The sequence below is a fragment of the Hemiscyllium ocellatum genome, chromosome 3 (assembly GCF_020745735.1).
Source record: "Hemiscyllium ocellatum isolate sHemOce1 chromosome 3, sHemOce1.pat.X.cur, whole genome shotgun sequence".
Classification (NCBI taxonomy): Eukaryota; Metazoa; Chordata; class Chondrichthyes; order Orectolobiformes; family Hemiscylliidae; genus Hemiscyllium; species Hemiscyllium ocellatum.
In genome coordinates, this window is record NC_083403.1 from 46,110,976 (window position 1) to 46,138,200 (window position 27,225).

At 40.7% G+C, this 27,225-nt stretch overlaps 1 protein-coding gene across 1 annotated transcript in view; it reads right to left on the reverse strand.

Annotated features, from left to right (window-relative positions):
• Positions 1 to 21,873, reverse strand: part of LOC132837274 (ras-related GTP-binding protein D-like) — a 34,955-nt gene extending 13,082 nt beyond the window's left edge. The window contains exons 1-5 of the mRNA XM_060856956.1: positions 21,664 to 21,873; positions 11,775 to 12,070; positions 5,847 to 6,046; positions 3,716 to 3,830; positions 1,091 to 1,233 (exon numbers count right to left, since the gene is read on the reverse strand). Of these exons, the coding sequence (XP_060712939.1) occupies positions 1,091 to 1,233; positions 3,716 to 3,830; positions 5,847 to 6,046; positions 11,775 to 12,070; positions 21,664 to 21,787 (878 nt within the window). The 5' untranslated portion in view covers positions 21,788 to 21,873. The remainder of the gene's footprint in view (positions 1 to 1,090; positions 1,234 to 3,715; positions 3,831 to 5,846; positions 6,047 to 11,774; positions 12,071 to 21,663) is intronic.
• Between the last annotated feature and the right edge of the window lie 5,352 nt (positions 21,874 to 27,225).

Below are 27,225 nucleotides of genomic sequence, written 5' to 3' on the forward strand. Positions count from 1 at the left end.
TTATTTTAAAGACGTGATGATTTAAAGGGGCACACAACTGTGAGCTCTTGATCTGAGCTCTATACTAGCCTTTGCTGCATCCGTGCCTATTATCCCAAAACTTCAGCTGGAGACCAACAGTGTTGGAAACCCCATTCTAGGGCCTGAAAGATATCATTTTGCTTTTCATTTTACTGCCCAAGCATCACTATGCAAAATGGCCAAGTTGTACATTACTGGCATCCAGTCATTTCACATTTTGGCTTGCAGTCAAAATGAAAAAGAAACTGAAATTTCTTTAATACTATAAGTTTAAAAAATTATGGAACAATCATCCAGAATCTGATGAAAGAATGTGAAAATAAGATCTTATAGAAATAAACTTATTTTTAAATAGAGTTAAACAAGACAAAATACTATACTGAGTTCTAGTGAAATAGCATCTACACAAAATATCAAACCTGTTTCTTTCTCAACAGATGCTGCATGGTCAGCTGTGTTCTAGTATTTATTTGTTTTTGTTTCATATTTCAAGCAACTGGAGAGGTTTTTTAATAAATTGAAAAATAATTAATTATTGTTATGCAACTGTACAAATGTAGAGTTAATTTCTCAGCAATGTTTAATCATGTAAATAAAAATTGATCAACTGAATCAGTACATTAGGACATGGTAAATCAACTTTAGAGTGTACAGATATTAACTTGATAGAAGAAAATTATAGCAATTGGAGTCAAGGTTTGTGCTGATGCACAGTTATCTTAATGCACAAGAGGACAGAATGGTAGGATATGTGCTGATGCCAATTGCATACCTAAATTCAACTGTGTTGACTGAAAGAAATAATTTCTGAAAAATAAATTTCCAAGTTTAGAACTCAACAATGATAAACCTCTTTCAACACACCTCTTTGTGGATTGTTAAGACAGTGGTTGTTAAGAGTGTCTGCATAAGGTTACATGTTGACCAACAACTTAAAGGGCAGATGAAAATAAATAATTTAAATATTAAGGAATAATCTACATTACTGGTAGTAACAGGAAAATCATGGTAAGAAGCTACATCTTTTTTCTCTGCTTTTTCTTTGTAACAAGTTTAGTCAGGTACTAACCCGTATATGCAGGATATGTCAAATACAACATCTATCATGTCACAGCAGAGTTCATAAGTCTGCATATCTACTGGTATACTGTCTGTTGCAATGTAGATTTTGCTGACTACATCAAAGAGGAAGGCTTTTTCAATTCCTGAATTCTGTAATAAACAAAACACTGTCAAATGTAAAAATGGCAAAGACAATTGGTGTGGTGTTGATAGTGAAGGGTAAATTAAATGTATTAATGCAATTCCAGGCATTTGTTTTTTTAAATGAACAATAGGTGCATCTAAAAGCACACAACAGGAGCACAAAATTAACAAAGCAACTGAGGTGTTTCATTTTTTTAAAAATTGCAGTGCTATGTTTTGATTTTCATTCTTGATGTCAAAAACATAGCATTAAGTTGTTGGAGTTGAGGTAGATTTTTTTGTATTGTTTTGCTTTGTAGGTTTGCAATAAAACTTATGAAATGAACATTATGATATACAATCAACATTCTTATGTATGGATCAACATTATTGGTGCATCCTTTACATGCAACTCCACATTGATGCTGACTAAACTGTTACTTCCAGCATTTTCTGTTTTAATTTAACAGTTGCAGTATTTTCTTTACTTATCAATTTCAACTAAAAATATGTCAGTCGTGTATTTTGTCAATCAACTGCAACAACTGCCTAACATTGCCAGTTGTGAAAATGCTAGAATTATATGGAGTATTGGACCACAGGAAAATAATGATAGGATTGGGCTGAATCAGTATCAATTTATGAAAAGGAAATTATGTTTTACAAACCTGTTAGTGTCTTTTAAGGATGTAACTAACAGATTAGATGAGGGAAACCAATGGATGTGGTGCCTTTAGATTTTCAGAAGGCTTCTAACAGGGTCCCACACAGGAAGTTAGTAAACAAAATGACAGCACATGGAATTGGGTACTGGTATTTGAGAATCGGCTGAAAGACAGGAAACAGAAACTAGGAATAAACCAGTCATTCTAAGGTTGACAGGTTGTGACAATTGTGTACCCCAAGAATCAGTGCATGGACTCCAACTAGGTACACAATCTAAATCAATGATATGAATTTTTCCAAGTTTGCCAATGGCTTATGGAATGGATGCTCTTGAAAAGTGGATAAGGTCTGTTTAACTTTCATCATCTCAAGGTTTTTTTAAAAAACCCAGAGAACAGGCTGACGCTGTGAGAAAGAGTTTAAACAAAAATCCTTTGCTGGGCTGATGTGATTGACAGATTTACGTTAGAGAGAGTCACTCCCATTTGGTCACTGAGTTTCAACAGAGTTATTTGTTGATATTTTCCCCAGGGCTACTATTAAGAATGTTGTAAAGTCTCTCAGCAAATGGTTCTGAGATTGCAGTTTGATGAACAGTTTAAAGAGACCAGTAAAGGATTAGCCATCTCTAATTTAGGGGTGTGAATAGAAGTTTATTTGTCTTTATACAGGAATGGCCACTTGAGGAGACTTAAAATCTTTCAATTGATTTTTGGATGGTAATTTTTCTCTGATCAACTTTGAGGAGAGACAGCTGTGTTCAAATATTTAGTTTTCTTCATTTCCACATGACTCCTGAGGTTTACCTACAATGGATACTGGAAGGTCACAACGTGTATGTGATAATGGCATTGGAATACAAGGGGCCATGCGTAGTGGCATGATGGCACCAAGGTTTCATGGGGGTATGTGATGCCAAATTGAATGTTGGTATCACCTGGCACAAGGGTCATTTGATCATAAGTCATGTATAAGGGGGAGGCATAAGTTGGCAGGGAGGTAACATGGGAGATGTGCAAAGATCTGTTGGGATAGAGGGCCCAACAGCTTCTAAAAGAACTGCGTGAAGTCCTGGTGAACCGTCACTAACCTTTCTCACAGATTCCCTTGGTGTTTGCCAGTAGCTCTGGCCAGTGAGAAACTGCTTCCAAGGTTGACAAGCCTGATTCACTTTCCCAATGCCAGATTTTGAGCAAAAGGGATGTATTAACTGGGGTTGGTCTGCCACGCCAGGAAATTAATTGACTTGACCTACCCACCTCAGTCACAAAAATCTGAGATGTTTGCATCCTCCCACAAATTGAGTGTATTACCAGATATAATTTGTTCTGTCCTGAATTCTTGCTATTTTTTTCCCATAACAAATGAGCCTTGGATCTCCAACATTTTCTGTAGTTGTTATTCGCAACAACATAAATTCTAAGAGCCAAGTATTCTATATAAGACAACAGGCCTATGTTAAAAATAATGTAACAAAGCATTGAATGCACCACACACAAAAAAAGGAATTATCCAGCATACTTCTGCTCAAGAAAAATGGCAAAGAGCATTTATAGCGAGACAGAATATACTTGAGCTGCAGCACATAATTTATTCAATATTTCTGATGAACACATGAGATAATTATATAAATTAATGGCCATAAAAGGCACTCATAAGGTTTCTTAAGCACTACAGATGTGTTTCCATCTCCATACTGTCCATCAGCAATACTCAACGGCTTTTCAATTAATGTGATCAGGTTAATGTATGCTTGTAGAATTGATCTGAGTGCATTCCTTATGGGTAGACAAAATGTTTTTCAGAAACTTACCAGCAGCAATATTTATTAAACAGAACTTACTGAAATGAAGATGTTTAGAAGATTCTCTAAAGTTGGAAGCTGGGGAATCAGTTTCTGCACCACTTTGCTAAATGCTTCAAATATTGAATGGTCATAAATACTTGTCAAATAGAAACTGCAGAAGAAAATAATGCAAAACTTTTAAAAACTATTTTGAATAAATATTGGTCAACTCTTAGTATATCAAAATTATGACCAGCTGAGTTTTTTTTACTTTATTTCATGTAATGTGACTAGTGCTGACAGGAACACAACCCTTGATTCCCGTACTGATTAAGCATTTTCTATCTCATCTTAAATATGCACTTTCCATTACTTTATTGATGATCAAGAGGAGACCAGTGAAGCGTAATCAGCTTAACTGGATTTGACTTGGTTTTTGTGAACAGGACATTCTTGTGCAATTTCATAAATTGTCAGCTAGATGCCAGGGTTGTATGTTCTGCAACAGTTTGGCTACAAACATGGCTAGTTTTGTAGTACACACGTGCAGTGTCGAGGCTGGGATGTTTTCAGGGCCTGTAAACTTTACAATATTCAATGCCTTCAATCATTCCTTGACGTCATTTGGGGGAATTTACTTGGCTGAAGACAGGGAATATGTTATGCAGCTGGGGACCTCAGAAGGAAGCCAAGACCCAACTGGACTCACTATATAAACGCAATGGCTGCATGAACAGATCAGAGGCTAGGAATTCTATGGCGAATAACTCACCTTTTGATTCCTGAAAGCCTGTCCACCATCTTCAAGGCATAAGTCAGGAGTGTGATGGAATACTCCCCACTTGCCTGGTTGATTGCAGCCCCAACAACACTCAAGAAGCTTGACACCATCCAGGTCAAAGCAGCCTGTTTGACTGGCACTGCGTCCACAAGCATCAATTCCCTCCACTACCTTTGGGTCAGTAACAGCAGTGTGTACTATCTTCAAGGTACACTGCAGAAAATCACCAAAGATCCTCAGACAGCACCTTCCAAACCCATGACCACTTCCATCTACAAGGACAAGGGCAGCAGATATATGGGAACACCACCACTTTCAGATTCCTCTCCAAGCCACTCATCATCCTGATTTGGAAATATATTGGTGTTCCTTTACTGTCACTGGGTCAAAATCCTGGAATTCCCTCCCTAATGGCATTGTGGGTTCACCCACAGCAACTGGATTGCAGTGGTTCAAGAAGGCAGCTCACTACTATCTTCTCAAGGGCAGCTAGGGACAGGCAATGAATGCTGGCCTACATCCCACAAAATGAATTTCAAAAAAGACATATCATCCACTTGGCATTCTGACTGTTTATTACAAATGCTTCAACCTTCTCTTGTGTACTGTTGTGGTATGTTTCCTTTCATTAAGAATGAGCATATATGTAGAGTCCCCTCCCTCCTCCTGTTGGTTGTCAACTACCATTCACAGCTGAATATGACAGTACTGCAGAGCTTTGACCGGATTGGTCAGTTGTGAGATTGCTTATCTTTATCACATGCTTATTTTGTTTGGCACACAATTAGTTTTGGGTTGCAGCTTCACCAGGTTGACACCTCATTTTTAGGTATGAGCCAAGCTTGTTCCCTTGCCTTGATGGTTATCATGGAATGGGAGATATGCTGGGCTACGAGATTCATCCTCAGTGTCCTAACTTTCATGTCCAGGAACTGATTGCATTCATTATAGCTCACCTCCTTCATCGGGTAATACTTGTTACTGATTTCGGAATGAGTAATTCTCTTTTTGTGATATATAGCGAATACACTCCATTGAAATACGCAAGCATGCACTAAATAAACATCCCAATATATTGTTTTTTGTCAATGGGAAGTTGAAATTACGTACAAGGTTGGCAAGATGTACAGGGATTAAAATACTGAGCAGAACAGTAAATGAAAAAAAAGTTGCATTTATATCACATCACTTTACAGTCAATTACATTCTTTTGAAGTGTAGCAACTGTTATAATGCAGCATCAAGTTATGTAACAAGTTCCCACAAAAATCAATGTGAAAATTACAATTATTGGTCTCATACTAGATTAATTTTCATTTTTTGTGTCAGTTACAAATGCATTATAGTATAGTTATAGAAGGCATTCAGTAAACAAAGCCAGAAAATATACTATGATCTGATTCTCACCTGAGGTGAATTTTTTCCAAGCCAGCATCTGCAAGGTCATCATTTGCTCGTTGGTGAACATCTCTTTGTGTTTCTATCTTGTGATCATCAGATAAACCATCTACTTTATGGATGAAAACTTCAAAATTGATTTCCGTATTTACTTTGAATGCCCTGGAAACTGTGAGATGCAGTCTGGCCAAAGCCTCCACGTAATCATCCTAGGTTTCATTAGACAAAAGAAACTCACCATATGTACTTTGGGCTAAACATGGATTAAGCCTCATGTATTTTTTCTTCTATTTAGACCCCTTTTCCTACTCTCATGTTTTATTTAAATATCCAGAAATCCTCTTCATTCATTCATTCACTCACTCACTGTATTTCGGTTTCCTCTCTTAACCACCAGCAGTAAATCACCTGTGTTTTCCAACTGATTAATTTATATGGAAATGCAGACCATCAAAGATGAGGGAAAAGCCAAGGACTTCTGTGATTTTAAAATTCAGACATAATTAGCTAATTGGCAAAATGAGGTGGTGGGGGGTAGTGAACTGACAATTGAAACAACAGGATTTTTGATCTCTGAAAGATTGTGACATAGTCGATTGTTCCTCGAACAAGGTAGGCTCAATCGTCAGTGCAAATGTTGAACAAAAATGTGCAAACATTTTAGCTATTCAACAGGATAGTTTACCTGATTTTTTTTCTAACATTGGAGTTTCCTTCCTCCTTTGTCATTAATTTTCTGCATGCTCTTCCCCCTATTCTCATTCAGTATGTGCTTAGGTTTCACAGCCACTGGCTTCACAGGTACTGCTCTTTTTCCAGTGACTTATCCAAGTTGCCCTTAATTAATGGGATTATCCAGAAATCTAGAAAGTTAGTATTGGCATGTTTTGATGATGGCTTAGGGGCAACCAGCTCACCTGTTCTTAATCCTATTTGAGCCAAATGTATTTGTGAATTTGAAATGGCATTTTGCCAATTTGACTCCTCAACAGTTTTATTGAAATACTATAATATACCTTTAAAAATGCATTATTTAAAAAATGGAAATTGATAACCAATAAAATTTAAATCATAAAAAGTAACAAGGACAAATAAAGAATGGCAATAAACACTGGCCTGTGATGCTCACATCAGTGACAGAATCAGTAAAGCATGCTGATATATTGACAAGATTGGCTAACAAAATCTTCTCTGATAGCTAAGAACAACTGAGCTATTCAGAACAGGAATGTCTTCAGCTTGATTCATACCAATATTCACAACTGATGTGTAACTTCATAAACATCAATGAACACAGGGGGAAGAAAAAAGTCAGCAGTACAAGTACAGTACAGGTAATTGCATTTATCTGATTACTTCAACAGGTGAAAGTATAGAGACACAAAAAGAGTTATCATGTATTTTGGTAATTTGCTGTTAGCATTTTTCTTTGGACAGACCAGAAGCATTGGCCCAGGGAATACTGAGATGTGGGCAGTGTGGCTCTGTGAGCAGGAGTGCTGGGCCAACGTACACTGAATCAAAGGTAAGCTTGGGATTTTAATACAAATTTGTATCTTAGATTTAAGCACTGAGATGGGTGGGAAGTTGCAATGGAGGTTGTATCAAAAGAATTTTATTGCTGCTGCAATAGGTTTTTTAAAAAAAATTTTATTGGGCAGAAAGCACTTTCTTGTAGATAAGGGAAGATTTTATGCAATACAAAATTAGAAAATATCTAGTTAGAATTAGAGCATGGGACTTACCAAATCAGCAAGATAGACATTTAAAGGAACAAAATAACAAATGATCATGACAGACACAACTTTTAGTCCAAAGATTTCAATTGTAGTAAGTTGACCTCCAGTGGCATTGGTTGTGGTCTATCTAGACTTTCAAAAGGCTTTTGATAAGGTGCCACACGGGAGGCTGCTGAGCAAGGTGAGGGCCCATGGCGTTCAAGGTGAGCTGCTGGGATGGATTGCGGATTGGCTGTCTAACAGAAGGCAGAGAGTTGGGATAAAAGGTTCTTTTTCAGAATGGCAGCCGGTGACGAGCGGTGTCCCGCAGGGTTCGGTGCTGGGGCCACAGCTATTCGCATTATATATTAATGATTTGGATGAGAGGACTGGGGGCATTCTAGCGAAGTTTGCCGATGATACGAAGTTAGGTGGACAGGCAGGTAGGACTGAGGAAGTGGGGAGGCTACAGAAGGATCTAGACAGGTTGGGAGAGTGGGCCAGGAAATGGCTGATGGAATTTAACGTGAGCAAGTGCGAGGTCTTGCACTTTGGCAAAAAGAATAAAAGCATAGACTACTTTCTAAATGGTGAGAAAATTAGTAAAGCCAAAGCACAAAGGGATCTGGGAGTGCTAGTCGAGGATTCTCTAAAGGTAAACACGCAGGTTGAGTCCGTGATTAAGAAAGCGAATGCAATGTTGTCTCTTATCTCAAGAGGGTTGGAATATAAAAGCAGAGATGTGCTACTGAGACTTTATAAAGCTCTGGTTAGGCCCCATTTGGAGTACTGTGTCCAGTTTTGGTCCCCACACCTCAGGAAGGACATACTGGCACTGGAATGTGTCCAGCGGAGATTCACACGGATGATCCCTGGAATGGCAGGTCTAACATATGAGGAACGGCTGAGGATACTGGGATTGTATTCGTTGGAGTTTAGAAGATTGAGGGGAGACTTAATAGAGACGTACAAGATAATACATGGCTTGGAAAAGGTGGACGCTAGGAAATTGTTTCCGTTAGGTGAGGAGACTAGGACCCGTGGACACAGCCTTAGAATTAGAGGGGGTCAATTCAGAACAGAAATGCGGAGACATTTCTTCAGCCAGAGAGTGGTGGGCCTGTGGAATTCATTGCCATGGAGGCCGGGACGCTAAATGTCTTCAAGGCCAAGATTGATAGATTCTTGTTGTCTCAAGGAATTAAGGGCTACGGGGAGAACGCTGGTAAGTGGAGTTGAAATGCGCATCAGCCATGATTGAATGGCGGAGTGGACTCGATGGGCCGAATAGCCTTACTTCCACTCCTAAGTCTTATGGTCTTATGGTAAGTCACTAAGGAAGTTTTAGTTGAGATTTTTACTAATTATTCAAATCTAAGTAAATTACAGATTTCCTTAAGATCCATTCTAAGCGTGCTCCCCTGTCCTTTTGACACCGTCCATACCACCAACCTTTTACAAATGTCTGGGCAAATGTAACAGTTGCACCATGATCTCTACATAATACCTGTTTTCCTGATGAACAGCTCTCCAAATATATTCCTGCCACTCCAACACTTCTTGGGTAATTTTTTTTCTACTTTGCATTACTGCATGATTTGCCCACTTACAGCATCTACTTTATCTTCCAGGCTGGCAGTTTTTGTTCATGAAAAGCAACATTTCAATTTACTTTCTGAAATCTAGTACACAGATAAAGAGACAAAATTTGCACACACACTACTCCAGATGCAGTCTAACCAAGCTCTATACAATTGAAGCAGTACTTCTTATGCACCCAAATGTTGTTGAAGTAAAGTCTAACATTCCACTCACCATCCTAATAGCTTACTCCACCTGCATGATAACGTTTAGTGACCAATCGACAAGGACCACCTTTGTACACCTAAACTGTCCAACCTTTTACCATTTTACCATTGGTAATATACATTGGGTTCCAAATTCTAAATGATTGATATATATTGTAAAAAGCTAAAGGCAAGTTCTGATACAATACCCCACGAGTCATGCCAAGTCAACACAAAAATGACTTGTTTATTCCTATTCTGTTTTTCATCTTAGCTAATCGTTGAACCATTCCAGTACATTACATCCTATCCCATGTGCTTTTGCAATTTTTATAACAATCCTCCAGTGGGGGACTTTATCAAAAACCCTCTGAAAATCTAAGTATACTACATCCGTCAGCACCACTTTATCAATTTTGCTGGTAGCATCAAAAACATCAAATTCCTCAAACATGATTTCCCATTTGCAAATCAATGCTGCTAATGCCCAATCAGATCATTATCCAGCAGGTTTTAAATATTTTCCACACTGCTGATGTAACAGTAACAGATCTATGAGAGTGATAGAGATGTACAGCATGGAAACAGATCCTTTGGTCCAACTCATGCAGATATCCTAGATTAGTCTAGTTCTATTTGCCAGCATTTGGACCATATCCCACTAAACCTTTCCTATTCATGTACCCATCCAGATACCTTTTAAATGTTGTAATTGTACCAGCCCTCGGCACTTCCCCAGGCAGTTTATTCCATGCACACACCACCCTCTGCATGAAAAAGTTTCCCCTTACGTCCCTTTTAAATCTTTTCCCTCTCACCTTAAATCTATGCCCTCTAGTTTTGGATTCCCCTACCCTGGGAAAAAGACCTTGACTATGCAACCTATCTAAGTCCCTCATGATTTTATAAACTTTTATAAAGTCACCTCTCAGTATCTGATGCTCCAGGAAAAGTTAGCCCCAGCCTACTTAGCCTCTTCATATAGCTCAAACCATTCAACCCTGGCAACATCCTTGTAAATCTTCTCTGACAATATTCTCCTTTCAAATTTCTCAACATTTTTCCCATAATAGGGACCAGAATTGAATGCTGTAATCCAAAAGAAGCCACAACATGATGTCCCAACTCCTATACTCAATGCACTTACCAATAATGGCAAAACTACCAAACACCTTCTTCACTACCCTGCCTACCTGTGACTCCATTTTCAAGGAACTATGAACCTGCACTTCAAGGTCTTTTCGTTTGGCTACACCACCCATTAAGTGGATAAATCCTGCTCTGATTTGCCCTATCAAAGTGCAGTACCTCGCATTTGTTTAAATTAAACTCCATCTGCCATTGCTTGGCCCATCAGATCACAATTTGTTGTTCCCTGTTTTCACTCTTGCTTCCATTTTTAAAGAGTGGGGTGACATTGCTACCTTCCAATCATTTCACCAATCACCAATACAATGGCCATCTCTATAGCCACCTCCTTCAACACTCTGATCCTGGGGATTTGAGTACAGGAGTGGGAGGTCATGTTGGAATATTACGTGCAGTTCTGGTCTCCTTCCTATCGAAAAGATGTTGTGAAACCTGAAAGGGTTCAGAAAAGATTTACAAGGATGTTGCCAGGGTTGGAGGATTTGAGCTATGGGGAGAGGCATCACAAGCTGGGGCTGTTTTCCCAGGAGTGTCAGAGGCTGAGGAGTAACCTTATAGAGGTTTACAAAATTATGAGGGGCATGGATAGGGTAAATAGGCAAAGTCTTTTCCCTGGGGTTGGGGAGTCCAGAACTAGGTTTAAGGTGAGAGGGGAAAGATATAAAAGAGACCTACGGGGCAACTTTTTCACACAGAGAGTGGTACGTGTATGAATGAGCTGCCAGAGGAAGTGGTGGAGGCTGGTACAATTGCAACATTTAAGAAGCATTTGGATGGGTATATGAATAGGAAGAGTTTGGAGGGATATGGGCCGGATACTGGAAGGTGGGATTAGATTGGGTTGGGATATCTGGTCGGCATGGACGGGTTGGACCGAAGGGTCTGTTTCCATGCTGTACATCTCTATGACTAACTCCTCATTCTCCCTAGATATTTAGATCTCTAGTATCTTCCTCACTGAAAACAGACACAATGTATCTATTTCTCTGCTATTTCCTTACTCCCATTTGTAAATTCTGATTCTGTTCATAATGAATCCATATTTGTTTTAGCAAAGCATTTCTTTTCTAAGTACCTACAGAAGCATTGGAAGTCTTTTGATATTTTTTCGCTAGGTTGCATACAGCTAGGGTCAATCCTTCATGGAAGATATAACATACGGTAAAGGATCTTCCATGTTTGACATCTATTAAACATTCCATAGTACTCAGATGTTGGATAGCAAGAACCAGTTCATATAAAATCATCTGTAGCAACTAAATGTAAAGGTTGAAGTATGTTACCTGAGCATCAATCACAAATATCAAGGCCCCAGTCCCTCTGAAGATCATCTCATAGTCAAATGTTGGATCAAAAAAATCAATCTGCCCAGGAAAATCCCAGATCTGAAAATTGACAAAAGAGCTGTTGGCGATATCATCCCGACAAATTTTGTTGGTACTTTCTAGGAAGAGTGTCTCATTAGGTGACATTTTGTGGAAGACAACTTTCTGGATAGAAGATTTTCCACTTCTTCTCAGTCCCATTAGCAGGATCCTAGGTTTGACATCTGTGCAGTAATCATCACTGAAGTGCATTACTAAAAGGAAAAATATTTTAAAAAATTTAAAAATTAGACAATAAATATTTTTGTGGAATGATGAGCATTTAACCATACCCTTGACTCTGCAAGGAAGAAATTACACCTGCTCTCAGTCTTTCCATGGGCTTTTGCATTAACATTTATAGTGCTTCAAAATTCACAGCAGCATTGCACTCATTTCAGAGCATGTAACTGTACAAAATTTGAAACAATAATCTAAAACAATTCTTTAACACAGAGTATAAGCCAGTAATTTAGTGTATTTCATTCAATTACGAAAGATATTTAGAAAGCAAATTTAAAAAATGAAAGAGAACATGTTGAATTGAAGGAGATAAGAGATGTGAAGAGAAAGGAAAATATTACATTTTATACAAATTATTTTATAGCTGTCACTAAACAATTGGTTAAAGTTAATTTTCAGTGCAAGATTATCGTGCCTTTATATTAGATTTCCAGTAAGATGATGGTGGAGAAGATGGTGGTGGAGCCTGGGGCTTGTCTGCTCTGTCCACTTTTCCTTACATTTCTCTTTTGTTTTGCTCCTATTTTATTTTGTTTGACTCTTGGTGAAGAGCTTGGTCATGGCAATAACATTAGTAGCAGCGAGTGGGCCCAGGAGTGCGGACTCAGGCAGACCCAGCAGGGCGGACTCGGGCAGACCCAGCAGTGCGGACTGAAGTTGACCCAGAGGGTGGACTCGGGCAGACCCAGCAGAGTGGACTCGAGCAGACCCAGCAGTGCGGACTGAAGTTGACCCAGCAGGGTGGACTCAGGCAGACCCAGCAGGGTGGACTCGGTCAGACCTAGCAGGGTGGACTCATGGCAGCAATTCAGAGGTGAGTTTGGGTTCCCAGTGCTTCTGCATTGACAAGGGGTTCCTAACGCTGACTGATGGCTGCGGCTGCTGCTGCTGCAGAGTCAAGTTTGAGTTCCCAGTAGTGTCTGCTTCCACTGCAAATTCTTGGTGGACGCGGAGGTGAGTTTGGGCCCAATACAAAACCCAGCGGTATCGGCGGCAGCTGCATCATCGAGGTGGGCCTGAAGAGTACTGATGGCAACAGTGGTGTCATGTTTTGACCAGTTCAGTTTCTGGCAGCATTGTGGCATCCACATTGGTGAGGTCAAGCAAGGGCATCGGTGGAGGTGAGATGGCTTCAACAAGTGGCGACTTTTGTTTCAGTGGTGATGTGGTAAAGGGGGTTTGTACCAGGCCACCAGGCCCATGGCACCTGACAAAGCACTTAACAAGAAGAACTGTAAAGATGGACATTTTATTTTTTTTCATTTTTTTTGCCTTTATATTTCTGTTTTGGTTTATTTTCTATGCTTTAGTAAGGTGCTGGTGACACTGTACAACACTTTTCACTGTATTTTGTAACAAGGTACATATGATAATAAATAAATCAAATCAAATTCAGATCAAATAAATTTTACCTCGCTGCTCATTACTTTAGTGTAGTTTCCAGGTATAACGTCTCCACTGATATTGTGGGAACAATATTCCATCCAACCCCGGCACTTTTCCTGAAATTGTTATTTATTACTAAAATAAACTGTGTTTCACAATAATCTTCAATTGTGAATTTCAAAATAAGTTTATGATGGGGTTGAAGAAGTTTGGGGATTAATTAAATCCAGTAAATGGTTTGCCTGCCTCCATTCACCGATCTCTGTCCCCATTACAATTATATCAATGGCAGAGATGGTTATGATCGTCCCACTTGTCAGTGATTCAAATGAAGCTCACATGTGAGCAATTAATCACCACAAGCATCTCTTACTGCCAGAATTTAGTCATACAGTAGAATAAGCCCACATCAAGCACTCAGCCCAGCATGTTTTTCATGCTTGCAGTGATGGTTAGGTAAGGTCCCTCCTTAACAGACTGTGAAAAGCGTTAGACCCCATCATTCTCTCCTCTCTATAACGCCTTAGCTCCCCAGCTATTTTGCTTCCCCTCAGGGGGTCTGCCAATATCAAGTGAGACCTTAGTACACTTATTCAAATGTTGGTCCAGTTCTACACACCTCTATCCCCAAATTCTGGAAAGCTGCCAGGCCCAGATGGGCCAAAAGCACTCTGTGGTGAGACTTCCTGTGCTGGTATGTGGAAATCCTGCCAAGACCTAATGACCAATTTAAGCAAACAATTACAAATCTTGATCTTTAATCCAAAGACTTTTCCTGAAGTCATTGTTTAAAAGCATTTGTATGCCAATAAGATGAGTACTCAAAGTAGATCTGAATTTCATGCTACTTTTTAACCAAAGAGCAGGGAGCCCAACACTTAAATAAGAATGCAGACCCATAGCCTGAAAGGTCTTCCTGATTAAAATATGGAAATTATTTTGTTTGCAACATTCATATTTCTGTGTGTTATAAACCAGAAAATCCATTGTTGAAGAGTTAGAGCTAATCTTTACTCACATTTATAAGAACTTACGGAGTTATGCATTATGAGCTTGAATCTCTGAACATAACATCATGGATTTAATTGGTGTCATTTATAGCAGCACAAGTGAATCACCAGTTAATGCATATTAACTGTATACAATTAAACGCAATTAGTATACAACTGAGACACGCTGGGGTTCTTGTGCAGTGGTAGTGTCCCTATCTCTGAGTCAGAAAGCCCAGATTCAAGTCATATCCACTGCAGACGTGTGTGATCACATCTCTGAACAGGTTGATGACAAAATACAACTGCCACACTGCAAAGACTGAAAGAGTAAATATTCTCCAAGGGTGCAATCTAACTTGTTGGAAGCAAGCCCAGTTGACCAAGAGCTTACTTAATATAATCTATGACATACTGATTACAGATATTTCTGGTATAATGTGATAATTGCGTTTTTATGCGACCTTGTGCTATAGAAAAGCACATGATAGATGATTGCTATACCCGTACAGTAGAAAGTTCGTGTTACCAAAACTATGCACTATTCGTCAATCGTGTCATAGCCAATTTGCAGTGATCAAACACTCATAATAGCAGAAATACCTATATTGGCTTATATTAAAAGTTTTACTTCTTTTCGGACCATGGAAATCTTTAGAAATGGAAGGTTTGGAAGAAGAATCTGTTAAGATATGAACGTTGGTAATGCCAGTAGCAGTAGGAGCAGATAGTCTTTATCATAGAAACATAGAATACCTACTATGCTGAAATGTGCCACTTGGTCTGTCACATCCCTGCTGTCTATCTGCAAGGGTATTCAGCCAGATTCCACACCTCTTTCCTTTTCCCTTTAGGCTGGAAAATCTCTCTGTTCAGATAATTACCCAATTACTTGCCTCCATAATATATTAAGGTAGTGCTTTCCAGATCCTAAAGATAGGCTATGAATAAAGCTTTTCTTCATGTCATTGATTCTCTCAACATTCAATTCATACATGATTTTTGCTGATTTGTGATCCTTTCACCAATAGGAACAGTTTCTCTCAAGCCAGTCAGGCAAAATCTCTCATGAATTTGAACACCTCAATTAAATCTCCTTTCAATTTAATTTCCTTGTGATACATCTTATACTTTACAGCAAGCCTGTATTTTCTTATTATTTGAAGATCCATTTAAACTGAGAAGTGAAACTAAGTTTTCGGAGGAAACATTAAAGTTATTCCTGACAATGTTCCAGAAGAAATGTTGGCCCAGTGATGTTATCACTAGACTATTGATCCAGAAACCTGGAATGTTCTGGGGATTCAAAGTTTGGGAGCATCCTCAGTGCTTGGGAGCCTCCTGTGAAGCGCTTCTGTGATCTTTCCTCCAGCATTTGTAGTGGTTTGAATCTGCCGCTTCCGGTTGTCAGCTCCAGCTGTCCATTGTAGTGGTCAGTACATTGAGTCCAGGTCGATGTGCTTATTGATTGAATCTATGGATGAGTGGGAAAACTCATCCACAGATTCAATCAATAAGCACATCGACCTGGACCCAATATACCGACCACTGCAACGGACAGCTGGAACTGACAACCGGAAGCGGCAGATTCAAACCACTACAAATGCCGGATGAAAGATCACAGAAGCGCTTCACAGGAGGCTCCAAAGCACTGAGGATGTCATCTAGACAGGGGACGAAACGTCTGTAACACAAATTCCCAGCTCGGCGAACAGAACCACAACATGTTCTGGGGAGTTGGATTTGAATACTGCCATGAAAGATATATTGAATTCTATATTTGAAATAAAGAGTCTAATGATGTCCATGAAACCACTGTTGATTGTTAGAAACCCCCATCTGCTTCACAAATGTCAATCAGGGAAGATAATGTGTCGTTCTTAACTGGACTGGCCCACATCCAGATTCAAATCAATGCGGATGACTCTCAAGTGCCCTCCAAAATGGCCTAGCAAGCCAATCAGTTACATCAATCACTGGAAAGTCTCAAAAAAAGAATGAAACTTAATGGACCACCTGGCATCAACCTAGACACTGGAAGTGTTAACAGCAAATACAGCCTTGTCAACCCTTTAAAGTCCTCCTTATTAACATCTGGGGCTAGTGCCAAAATTGGGAGAACTATCTCACAGACAAGTCAAGCAACAAGCTGGCATAATTATAATCACTGAATCATACCTTACAGACAATGTCCCAAAAACATCACCATCTTGGGATATGTCATATCCCATGGCAAAACAGTCCCTACAGAGGAGGCGGCACAGTGTTATATAGTGCAGATGGAGTTACCCTGGGAATCCTCAAAATTGACTTGAGACACTGTGAAGTCTCATGGCTTCAGCTCAAGTTTGAATAAGAAAACCTCCTGTTGGTCACCACATACTTCCTCCCTTGGTTGATGAATCTGTGTTCCTCCATGTTGAACAACACTTGGAGAAAGCATTGAAGGTGGCAAGGGAACATAATGTACACAGGTAAGGAATTTCAATGCCCATCATCAAGAAAATGTTGTCAGCAGCAATGAGTTTCTAACCCCTGAAAGAAAATAAGTCCCCTTCACATAACTGAAAACCAAAACCCAATGAACTTGACCATATAACCTAATTTTCCAAATAAGAATAAATGAAAAATCGTAATTACATAATTAATATTCACCATAAGCCCACTGTCTCTCACAGTTACCTAAATTACACTTCATTTCACTTCACTTCCTGTCAGGACTTTGTATCATTCTACCAGTTTCTCCATCTCCATTGTACTTGTTCGGACAATACAACCTTCCAATGTCAACACATTCAAATTGTCAGTCATTTTCATCAAATGATGATTCATCATAATTAGATTAGATTACTTACAGTGTGGAAACAGGCCCTTCGGCCCAACAAGTCCACACCGACCCGCCGAAGCGCAACCCACCCATACCCCTACATTTACCCCTTACCTAACACTACGGGCAATTTAGCATAGCCAATTCACTTGACCCGCACATCTTTGGACTGTGTGAGGAAACCGGAGCACCCGGAGGAAACCCACGCAGACACGGGGAGAATGTGCAAACTCCACACAGTCAGTCGCCTGAGTCGGGAATTGAACCCGGATCTCAGACGCTGTGAGACAGCAGTGCTAACCACTGTGCCACCATGCCACCCAATCTTGTGATTGACTTGTAGGTATCTATTCTATTTCAAACACTGCTGCTCTTTTCCTTCCCCTACACCAGAACCATGACAGCATTCTCATTGTCTTAACTTTCCGGTCTTCTAGCCTTCCTCTTCAAGAGACCATCCCATGCCATTTCCAGTACAAGGCCATTACAAAATGTAATGAAACAGACTACAGACAGGAGGTGGAAGACCTGGAAAAATAGTGCACTGAGAATAACCTAGCTCACAATGCCAGTAAAACCAAGGAACTCATTATTGACTTTCGGCAGAATGTTACTCATGCCCCCCTACACATTAACAGCACAGAGGTGGAACAAGTGGAGAGAGTCAAGCTCCAGGGACTCTTCATGTGGATGCACTGGTTACAAAGGTCCAACAATGTCTCTTCTTTCTCAGGCAGCTGAGAAAATTTGGCATGACAGCGAATACCCTTGCTAAATACCCATCGAGAGCATTCTGTCAGGATGTATCACTACCTGTTATGGCAACTGTACCATTCAAGATCGGAGATAGTTACAAAGAGTGGTGAACTCGGCACGGACAATCACAAAGACCAAACTCCCATCTGTAGAATCCATCTACCAGGCCCACAGTCAAGGAAAGGCTACCAGCATTCTCAAAGTTCCATCCCACCACGGCAATGCTTTTCTGCAACATCTACCATCGAGGAGAAGGTACAGAAGCCTGAACACACACACCAGTTGGTTTCAAAACAGTTTCTACCCTACTGTTGTTGGAATACTGAATAGACTCATAAACTCTTAGCATTCACCTATACCTGTGTTCTTGTTTTGCTGCTGTTTACCCATTATTTACTTATGCTATTTAACTATGTGATCTGCCTGCATTGCTCACAAGACAAAGCTTTTCACTGTGCCTTGGTACACGTGACAATGAATTCAATTCAATTTATTTTTCTTTCTCCCCGCCCTGGAATTGTAAAGGATGAAATACTTCTGCAATATACTGAGTAACTCATTATTCAGTGGCCCGAACATTATTTCTCCTTCCACGCAAAGCAAAGAAGTGCAATTTGTGACTGTTTGCCATTTCTGCCTTCATTGTCCAAGACCTCAAATATTCCTTTCCATTCATTCACTTGTATTTTCAGTTTGACATACTGTATATGTTGGTAATGATGTGATCTTCTTCACATTAAAATACAGTCTTCGTGAATGCTTTGTGGAAAATACTTGTTCAATCCACAAGTATGACCCTAAGCTTTCGGCAGCCCATCACTTTGATTCTCCAGTTTGTTCTCACTCTGATATTTCTGTACTTAACCTACAACAGAATTCTAATGAAGCTGAAACTGAGCTCAGAGAATAGCACTTCGAACTGGGCATTTAACAGCTTTCTGGACTCAACATTGAGCTTAACAATTCTATATGATAATATCTATTTCCATTTTGTTCTGTGTTTTGCTCTTAGTCAGTTTGCTCTTTTTCTTTGATTTCTCTATTATTTTGTTCATTTTGAATTTAGGTGACAGGTTTTCTGGATCCTCCCATTTACACCTTTTCTTCTAAACTGTCTCATTACCACTCTCTTTGGACTTGCACCATGAAATCTTTTGTCATTTAAGCTCTCCTACTATCCAACCTAACAGAGATCTTAAACAAAAAAGGAAATTGTTGGGACAAACTCAGGAGGTCTGGTGACATCGGTGGAACTAAAATAGAGGTAACATTTGAATCCAGTGACTGTTCTTCAATTGCCCCTTTGCGCTTGCTCTGCCATTCAAGAATATGACTGATCTGACTGCCACCACAACACTACATTCTGACCTGCACCCAATAACCTTGGACTCCCTCATTAACCAAGAATTTAATTCTGCTTAAAAATATTCAATGTTCCTGCTTTCATTGTTCTCTGGGGCAAAAGATTCGAAAGACATGGGAACCTCTGAGAGAAAAAGATTCTTCTAATCTCTGTCCTAAATGGGTAGCCCCTTACTTGTAATGTTTGTTCCTTCTTTCGTTAACTCTATTTCTCAGTTTTAGCTTTTTTTTTCTGTCTGACTCTAATGAAGACACTTCACTCAGGTACTTATTCTTCTTATAGAACAGCATAAGAATATGAGCAGATTATTTGACTAAAGGCTTAACCAGGTTAACAACTATGATAGAGTCAAAAAGCGTGGTGCTGGAAAATTACAGCAGGTCAAGCAGCATCCGAGGAGCAGGAGAGTCGACGTTTTGGGCATAAACCCTTCTTCAGGATCTTCATTCAGCATGTGCAGTCTTCACTTTCCCCTAACGACTATCATACTTTCATAGCTGCCTCTCACTTTGCCCCCTTGACAAAGTTGAGCTAATTCAAAACTCTGCCGCCCATATCCTAATTTGCAGCAAATTCAATTCACCCAGTGCTTGCTGACTTACATGCGTTAATAGTTCTGTAGGCACCTCAATTTTAAAATTCTCATCCTTGATTTCAAATCCCACAATGCTTTCCTCCCATTTTTTTTAAGGAAGTCCTCCAGCCCATTAATTCTCCAAGATTTCTGAGTTGCTCTAAATCTGGCCTCTCGCAAGTCTTCAATTTTCATCACACTTTTGGCAACTGTGCCTTCAGTTGCCTTGGCTCTGAGCTATCAAATTCCCTCCCTAAGGTCCGTACCAGACCCCAACATGTTTCTTAATAGGTTAGGCGATGCATAGATTTTATCTTTTAATGTAATACAGCCAGATGGTGTTTGATGACATTCCAAGAAAGTTCCTTAGATGTTTGTAGTATGTGACAGGTGCTAGATAAATGCAAGTTGTTATTGCATTTATTTGACATTAAGTTATACATTTGCAGTTAAGGTCATGAAGTAACAGAAACCATGCCTGATTTTTGATTTTCCTCTCACGGGCCTAAAAGTCCTCTGACATATGAAGGGCTTATGCCCGATGAAGGGCTTATGCCCGAAACGTCGAATTTCCTGTTCCTTGGATGCTGCCGGACCTGCTGCACTTTTCCAGCAACACATTTTCTAATCTGTTAAATTCACAAGAAAAAGGTTATTGTCATCCCACAGTGGTTCAAGTCACTTATCAGAGGCAAATACTCAAGTATTGATATTATATTTAGACAAATAACATAATAGCTGTTCATTGACATCCCAGCTAAGTCCGGCATTTGGTCCAGAGCTGACGTTGGGCATCACTGACCTGTGTAACTCCAAACCACATAAAATAGAGAGATGACCTGCACTTCAGGGCGGCACAGTGGCTCAGTGGTTAGCACTGCTGCCTCACAGCGCCAGGAACCTCAGTTTGAGTCCCATCTTGGGTGACTGTGTGGAGTTTGCACATTCTCCCCGTGTCTGCGTGGATTTCCTCTGGGTGCACCGGTTTCCTCCCACAATCCAAAGATGTGAGGGCCAGGTGAATTGGCCATGCTAAATTACCCATAGTGTTAGGTGCATTAGTCGGGGGGTGGGGGTAAATATAGGGGAATGGGTCTGGGTAGGTTGCTCTTTGGAGGTTCGGTGTGGACTTGTTGGGCCAAAGGGCCTGTTTCCATACTATATGGAGTCTAATCTATTTTGATTGCTACTGCAGTTTGAGGGGGCAGCTTACCACCATTATCTTCCCAAGGTCAAGTCAAGATGGGCACTAAATGCTGACTCTTGCCAGCGATGCTGACATTCCATGAATAAAATAACCCCCACAACAGCACTGTCTTCAAATTTCACAACAGGGATATGAAAATGTAGGTAGATCCCTGCTCTTGGTTACGCTCCTACTGAGAAGCAGCTCATGACATTAGTTAAGCTTTGGCTTAATCTCCACTGTCACGATCGAAAAATGTGGTACAGTACTTATTGGAGGTGAGTGGTCACTTTGGGAATAAGGACCCCGAAAGTTGGCACATAAACATTGCCAAAGCGTAGTAAACTAACTGAAATATCGTACATGCTCGATAGTAAATGATTTACTGGCCCCGACTGCACGATCTTGATGGGCAGTACTATAGTTGAGTGTAACATTAGTAGAGACACGAGTTGATTCTCAGAGGTGATCAGCTGGTACATACCCTGGTCGGCTGCTGCCAGGTTGTCGGGGTCACCATCCATCATGTCACAGTCAGTTTCCCCTCCATAAGCGAACTCTAGACCGATTGAGTCGCACTCGCATTCCTCCACCGCCAGCTCGTCCATTCTATGGTGACTTAATTCCCCGCCAAGCCTTGGTCAGCAAACAACATTACTGTACTGAGCTTTACCGTCACCTGATACTGAGAATCCATGACGAACTTTCAACTCCTCTTCAGAAAACATCCGGTGTCAGAACCTTGAAATAGAGAGTGTCTTTCTAACAAAGAAATATACAGGGTCTTCCACACATCATCGCCTCTTCACTGACGTTACAGTTGTATTTTAAAGCCAACTTTGCCACAGCTGGAGAAAATATTTTAATAAAAATCTGACAAACGTTTATACGTAGTATCGCTGAATATATACAATATGTTCTGTCATGTCTGTTTCTGCGACCTGTTCGGTTTTTTTCAGGGCTAAACTGAAATTATTTCCTTAAAAATTAATTTTATTGTCATCGTGTTAATATGGAACGGTTGTGTTTCTCTGTTTAAGTGTTGTACCTTTCTCTTTTCAATCCCCGATGATCAGACTTCTCTGAAAGTAAAACTCTCTTAATCAGCTGCGAAGTTCTATGTGTTCTTGCCTTCCAAGTCCGCGCCTACAACTCTACACACTCTGATTTCCTCCGGCTTTACACAACACCAGGTTATAGTCCAACAGGTTTATCTGGAAGCACTAGCTTTCGGAGCGCTGCAACTTCATCAGGTGGTTGTGGAGTTTAAGATCTTATGACTCCAACCTAGCGTTGTGTGATTTTTAACTTTGTACACTCCAGTCCAGCAGGAACCTCCAAATCGTGACAAATAACATTCTGTATGACTATGACACGGATAAACTTTGCCTTCTCGTCCTCTTGACCTGTCTGCATCCTTTGATACAATTGACCAAACAATCCTCCTCCAAAACTGCCCTATAGTGGCTTCTCTTTCATCGATAGCTCCAGTGAATCCCAAGAATTCATCTTTGGAGTGCTCATCAACGTCTGTTCCTTGGCAACATTGTCCAGGGACACAGGCATGTTTTTATATTTATGCTGATCATACCCAGTTCTTTCCACTCGTTCATTGTTGCACTTGGTCCAAATTTTAGTTCCCTTGATACCAATTCCACCCTTTTCCAGGCAACAGGTTGAGATTAAATAATCTGTTCTCAAACATTATATTTGATGTCACCTCTGAATCATACCAATACTAATTCTGCCATTTCTATCTCTGTAACATTGCTCAACTTTGTCCCTGAAATAACTCCACATAGGCTGATATCCCATCACCAAGTCACCCTTTATTCACACATAAAAGGTCCTTGACACTGATCCAGCTTCCTCACTGTCAGCTCTCAGAGAGCCACCAATGTTTATTTCTGTCAGCCAGAGCTCCTTAATTGGACCACATTAACAGCTCCACTCAGGGAACTCATATTCTATGAGGTCCATCTGGCTGACCTTGTTACAATCATTACTTCCCTTCCTCTCTGAGTCAAAGGATATAGGCTGTTTTTTTTTGTAGCTCCTCCTGGGGCATTTTAGGGTTGGATCAGATTCCTCCAACTCTACTTCTGATATGGGTGGCATGTATCTTGCCTCTTGTGCCCGGAGCATCAAGGAAGAAATTCATTGTCCTCTTCAGGTAGCAAAGGCATTGACATCCAGTGTGTCCATCTCAGATTCCAAGCAATCTGGCAAAAGGAGACGGAGAGGGAAAACTCAAGGGTTCCAGAACAGTCAGAAATGTAATCAAGGAGCTGAGCACATGTTGCTCCCCGCATTGTTTGCAGGTTTGCAGCTTTCATATGGTCAATGTGCTTGTCACACTCACCTGATCTCTATGTGTCACTAGACCTGAACCATGCCTCTTACTCATGAAGGGCTATATCTGTGGTTCCTGCACCAAACTGAAGCAAACTCCGTCTCTTGCTTAGCAAAGTCTTGCATCCAGCATTGTCATTTCACCCTCCCTCTCCCCCAGGTCTGGGGAGATCAGATTTAACCCGCTGCAGCTTCTTCTCACATTAATAGTTTGGTATCTAGTGAAGCTTAGCTGTTTCTTTAAGCCTGCCTTCAAAGTTTGGACTACTCTTTCTGCCAGACCATTAGATGTTGGATGGTATGGAGCTGTCCTTAGGTATTGAACATCATTTGAATTTAGGAAATACTCAAATTCCTTGCTGATAAACAATGGCCCATTGTCTGTGATCAATACTTCTGTGAGTCCATGTATTGCAAAGATGCACACAGTTTTTCTATTGTCGCCTCCACGATTGATGAATGAGTACATCCAGCCATTTTGAGTGGGTATCCATTTGACTAAGAACATTGAGCCTACTGAAAAGATCTGCATAGTCAATGTGTAACCGTGTCCAGGGTTTACCTGCCCATTCCCACAAATGTGAGAGAACTGCTAATGCTAATTTTTGTCCTTGGGTCACTGACCCACCAACACAGCAATGTCTGCAACCAATCCTGGCCACCAGACATAATTTCCCATCAATATCTTTTGTTTTGGAAACTCCTGGATTGTGTTGGAAGAGATCAGCCAGTATCTGGCAACGACCTTTGCTCAGGACAATCACCTCTCCGTCCTCTACTGTGATCTGGTCTCTCTGAGTCCAAAAACATTTTAATTCTGGTTTTGATGGCCATTTGGTTTCCCCCCTCACCACCACCTGTTTCAGTTTTTCTAGGACCGGATCTTTCTGCGTCCAAAATCTGACATTGTCAGTTGTGACTGGAAGTGTGTCCAGAAAACTTGAAACCTTTGCAGACTCCTCCAGTGGCGGTATCACTGCTGGCTTATCTGATGGCAGGAGGTGGCTGAATTTATCTGCATTTGCTACTTGGCCTCTGCATGGTATTCCAGCTTGTAATTATACGCACTTAGTATTCGAGCCTCCTGTTGAATTCAGCCTGAGCTGTTGGCGGCACTGCCTTGTCCTCTTCAAGTGGACCTATCCAGGGTTTGTGGTCTGTTATTATTGCAAATTTACATCCAATAAAGATATTGGTGGAATTCCTGAGTCCAAATATGACTGTCAAACTTTCCTTCTGTAGCTGGGCGTATTTTTCCTCTGCATTAGCCAAAGTACTGGATGCATACGCAATTGGGCATTCCTCTCCATTGGGCGATTAATGAGCTAGGACTACCCCAATGCCATATGGGAAGGCATTGCATGTTAACATCAGATCGTGTTGGGGATCACTTGAGAGGATGATAGCTGTTTCTTCATTTCTCTGGAAACTATGACTTGGCTCCAGGTTCATTTCCAATGTTGACTGTTTTTTAAGAGTTGATGCAAAGTTGCCAGGAATGAGGCCAGGTTATATATGAATTTTACATAATAGTTCACCAGTCCAAGGAAAGGTGTAAGCTCCAGAGCAGACATGGTAGCCAGGGCACTTTTGTTTGCCCTCACCTTGTTTCCAACAGATGTAACCCAGTCTTGTTAACTCTGTAGACCAAGTAGGTCACTTGGGTTGCCTGGAACACACATTTTTCCCTTCCATGGTATACGCCCGCCAGGGAGAAATGTCTAAGGACTATGTCTAAGTTCTTCAAGTGCTCCTTATTGGTCCTCCCTGTTATTAGTACATCAAGTAGATAAATGGCAATCTGCGGTAGACCTTGTAAATGTTTTCCATTGCCTGCTGACAAATTGCACAATCTGACAATACCCCAAATGACAGTTTCGTATATTGGTACAAATCCATATGGGTATTGAAGTAAATCCTCATCTAACAGCAATTGCAATTATGTATGGCTCATGTATAGCTTCATAAAGGACACACACACACACACAAAACAATCCTTGTGTCTAAATCCTCTATGCGGGGGATTGGTTATTTATCCAGCTGTGAAAAGCAATTTACTGTTTGTTTAAATTCCTCATGCAGGTGAATCAACCCGTTGGGCTTAACAATCGGTATAACTGGTGCTTTCCATTCTGAAAACTGAACTGATTTGATGATTCCTTCACTTTCCAGCCTTCTGATTTCTGTCTCTACACTAGGCAGACTTTGCAGAATCATGGAATTGCTTCTTGGTCAATATGCAAAATGGCCTTGTCGCCTTTGATAGTCCCCAGACTTCCTGAAAAACTTCCAGGTATTTACTTTGGGCATCACTCAGGAAACCATTTTCTAATTGAAAAATATTGAGCTAATCTAGGTGAATCATTCTCAACAATTTCGCCCAATCAAGCTTGGACCCGAGCCTTTTACTACAATCAGCAGCAACTGAATCAGCAGCTTCTCATAAGAGACCAGAACCAAAATTGTACTCTTAATCTGTAATGGTTCTATGGTATAGGTTCTCAGTCTAGCTGAGGTCTTGCACAAACTTAAGGGTTGGAGTTCAAAACGAATATTGTCACAGGCTGGTTCTGCAATCACTGAAACGGCCTCCATTAAAACTGGTTGACCATTTAATCTAACGTTTATTTTCTTTGGTTCTGATTTGGATGTTGCTAAGCAATTTAACTGTTCCAAAAGAGATGTGGATGGACTTTGCAGGTTGTGCACTCTTCTGGATACTGGCCTATGAATTCTCTTATTCAATTGAGGTCTAGTGCGATACTCTTGCTGTCTCAAATTCGCATTCTAGCAGCAACTGCAACGGGTTGCTGGCTTTGATCCTGAAGAAAGTTTTAACCGTTTGGTTGGGGTTTGGCTTTGTTTTGGGGCTTTGCTGTCCACTGACCTAGAGTCCCTCTATTCAGGATATGTCCTGAGTGAGTCTATGCAATTGCTTCACTCAAGAGGTGTTCCCCAAGCTCAGTCGGACTGGCAAGAGTGTCCATTTCCATTCGAATGTAGCAAGCCATCAAAAGTGTAATGGAAGTAATGGAGAGAAGGAAGGGGCTAATTCAAAATGAAATTGGAGGGGAAAATAAAGAACTGAATCCCCCATGGTGTCCACCTCTTTCTAAAGGCATCGAGAGCATTGATTGACACTACATACTTCTTCTCCAAGGGCACCCAAGAATGAAAAACAATGGAAGGGGGCAGACAGTGGGTAGAGATAGCCCCCTCCACAGCCCCACTGCCTGAACCTGTTTATAGCCAATCTGGCCAGGCCTAGGAACAAACACATGAGGTGATCCTCCGATCTCCAACACCCCTCTGCACGGGTGCCCGAAGATCGGGAGCAAGATGTTGAAATGCAACCAAAAACACGACGAAAGGTTTTTCAAATAATTAAAAAGGGTTTGCAAACACCCACAACCAACATATAGATAGTCCATGGACTCCACAGTGCTGCCAAATAAACAGTTAGGCTCGGGGTCCATGAACCACCACAATCTTTGGTTATTTGGAACTGCTGTGTGCAACACATCCATCTCAGGTCCTGAAGTGAAAAAGGGAGGATTCCTGTGTAGAGAGGCACGGTGGCTCAGTGGTTAACAGGGCAGCCTCAAAGTGCCAGGGACCCGGGTTCGATTCCAGCCCCAGGCGACTGTCTGTCTGGAGTTTGCTCATTCTCCCTGTGTCTGTGTGGGTTTTCTCT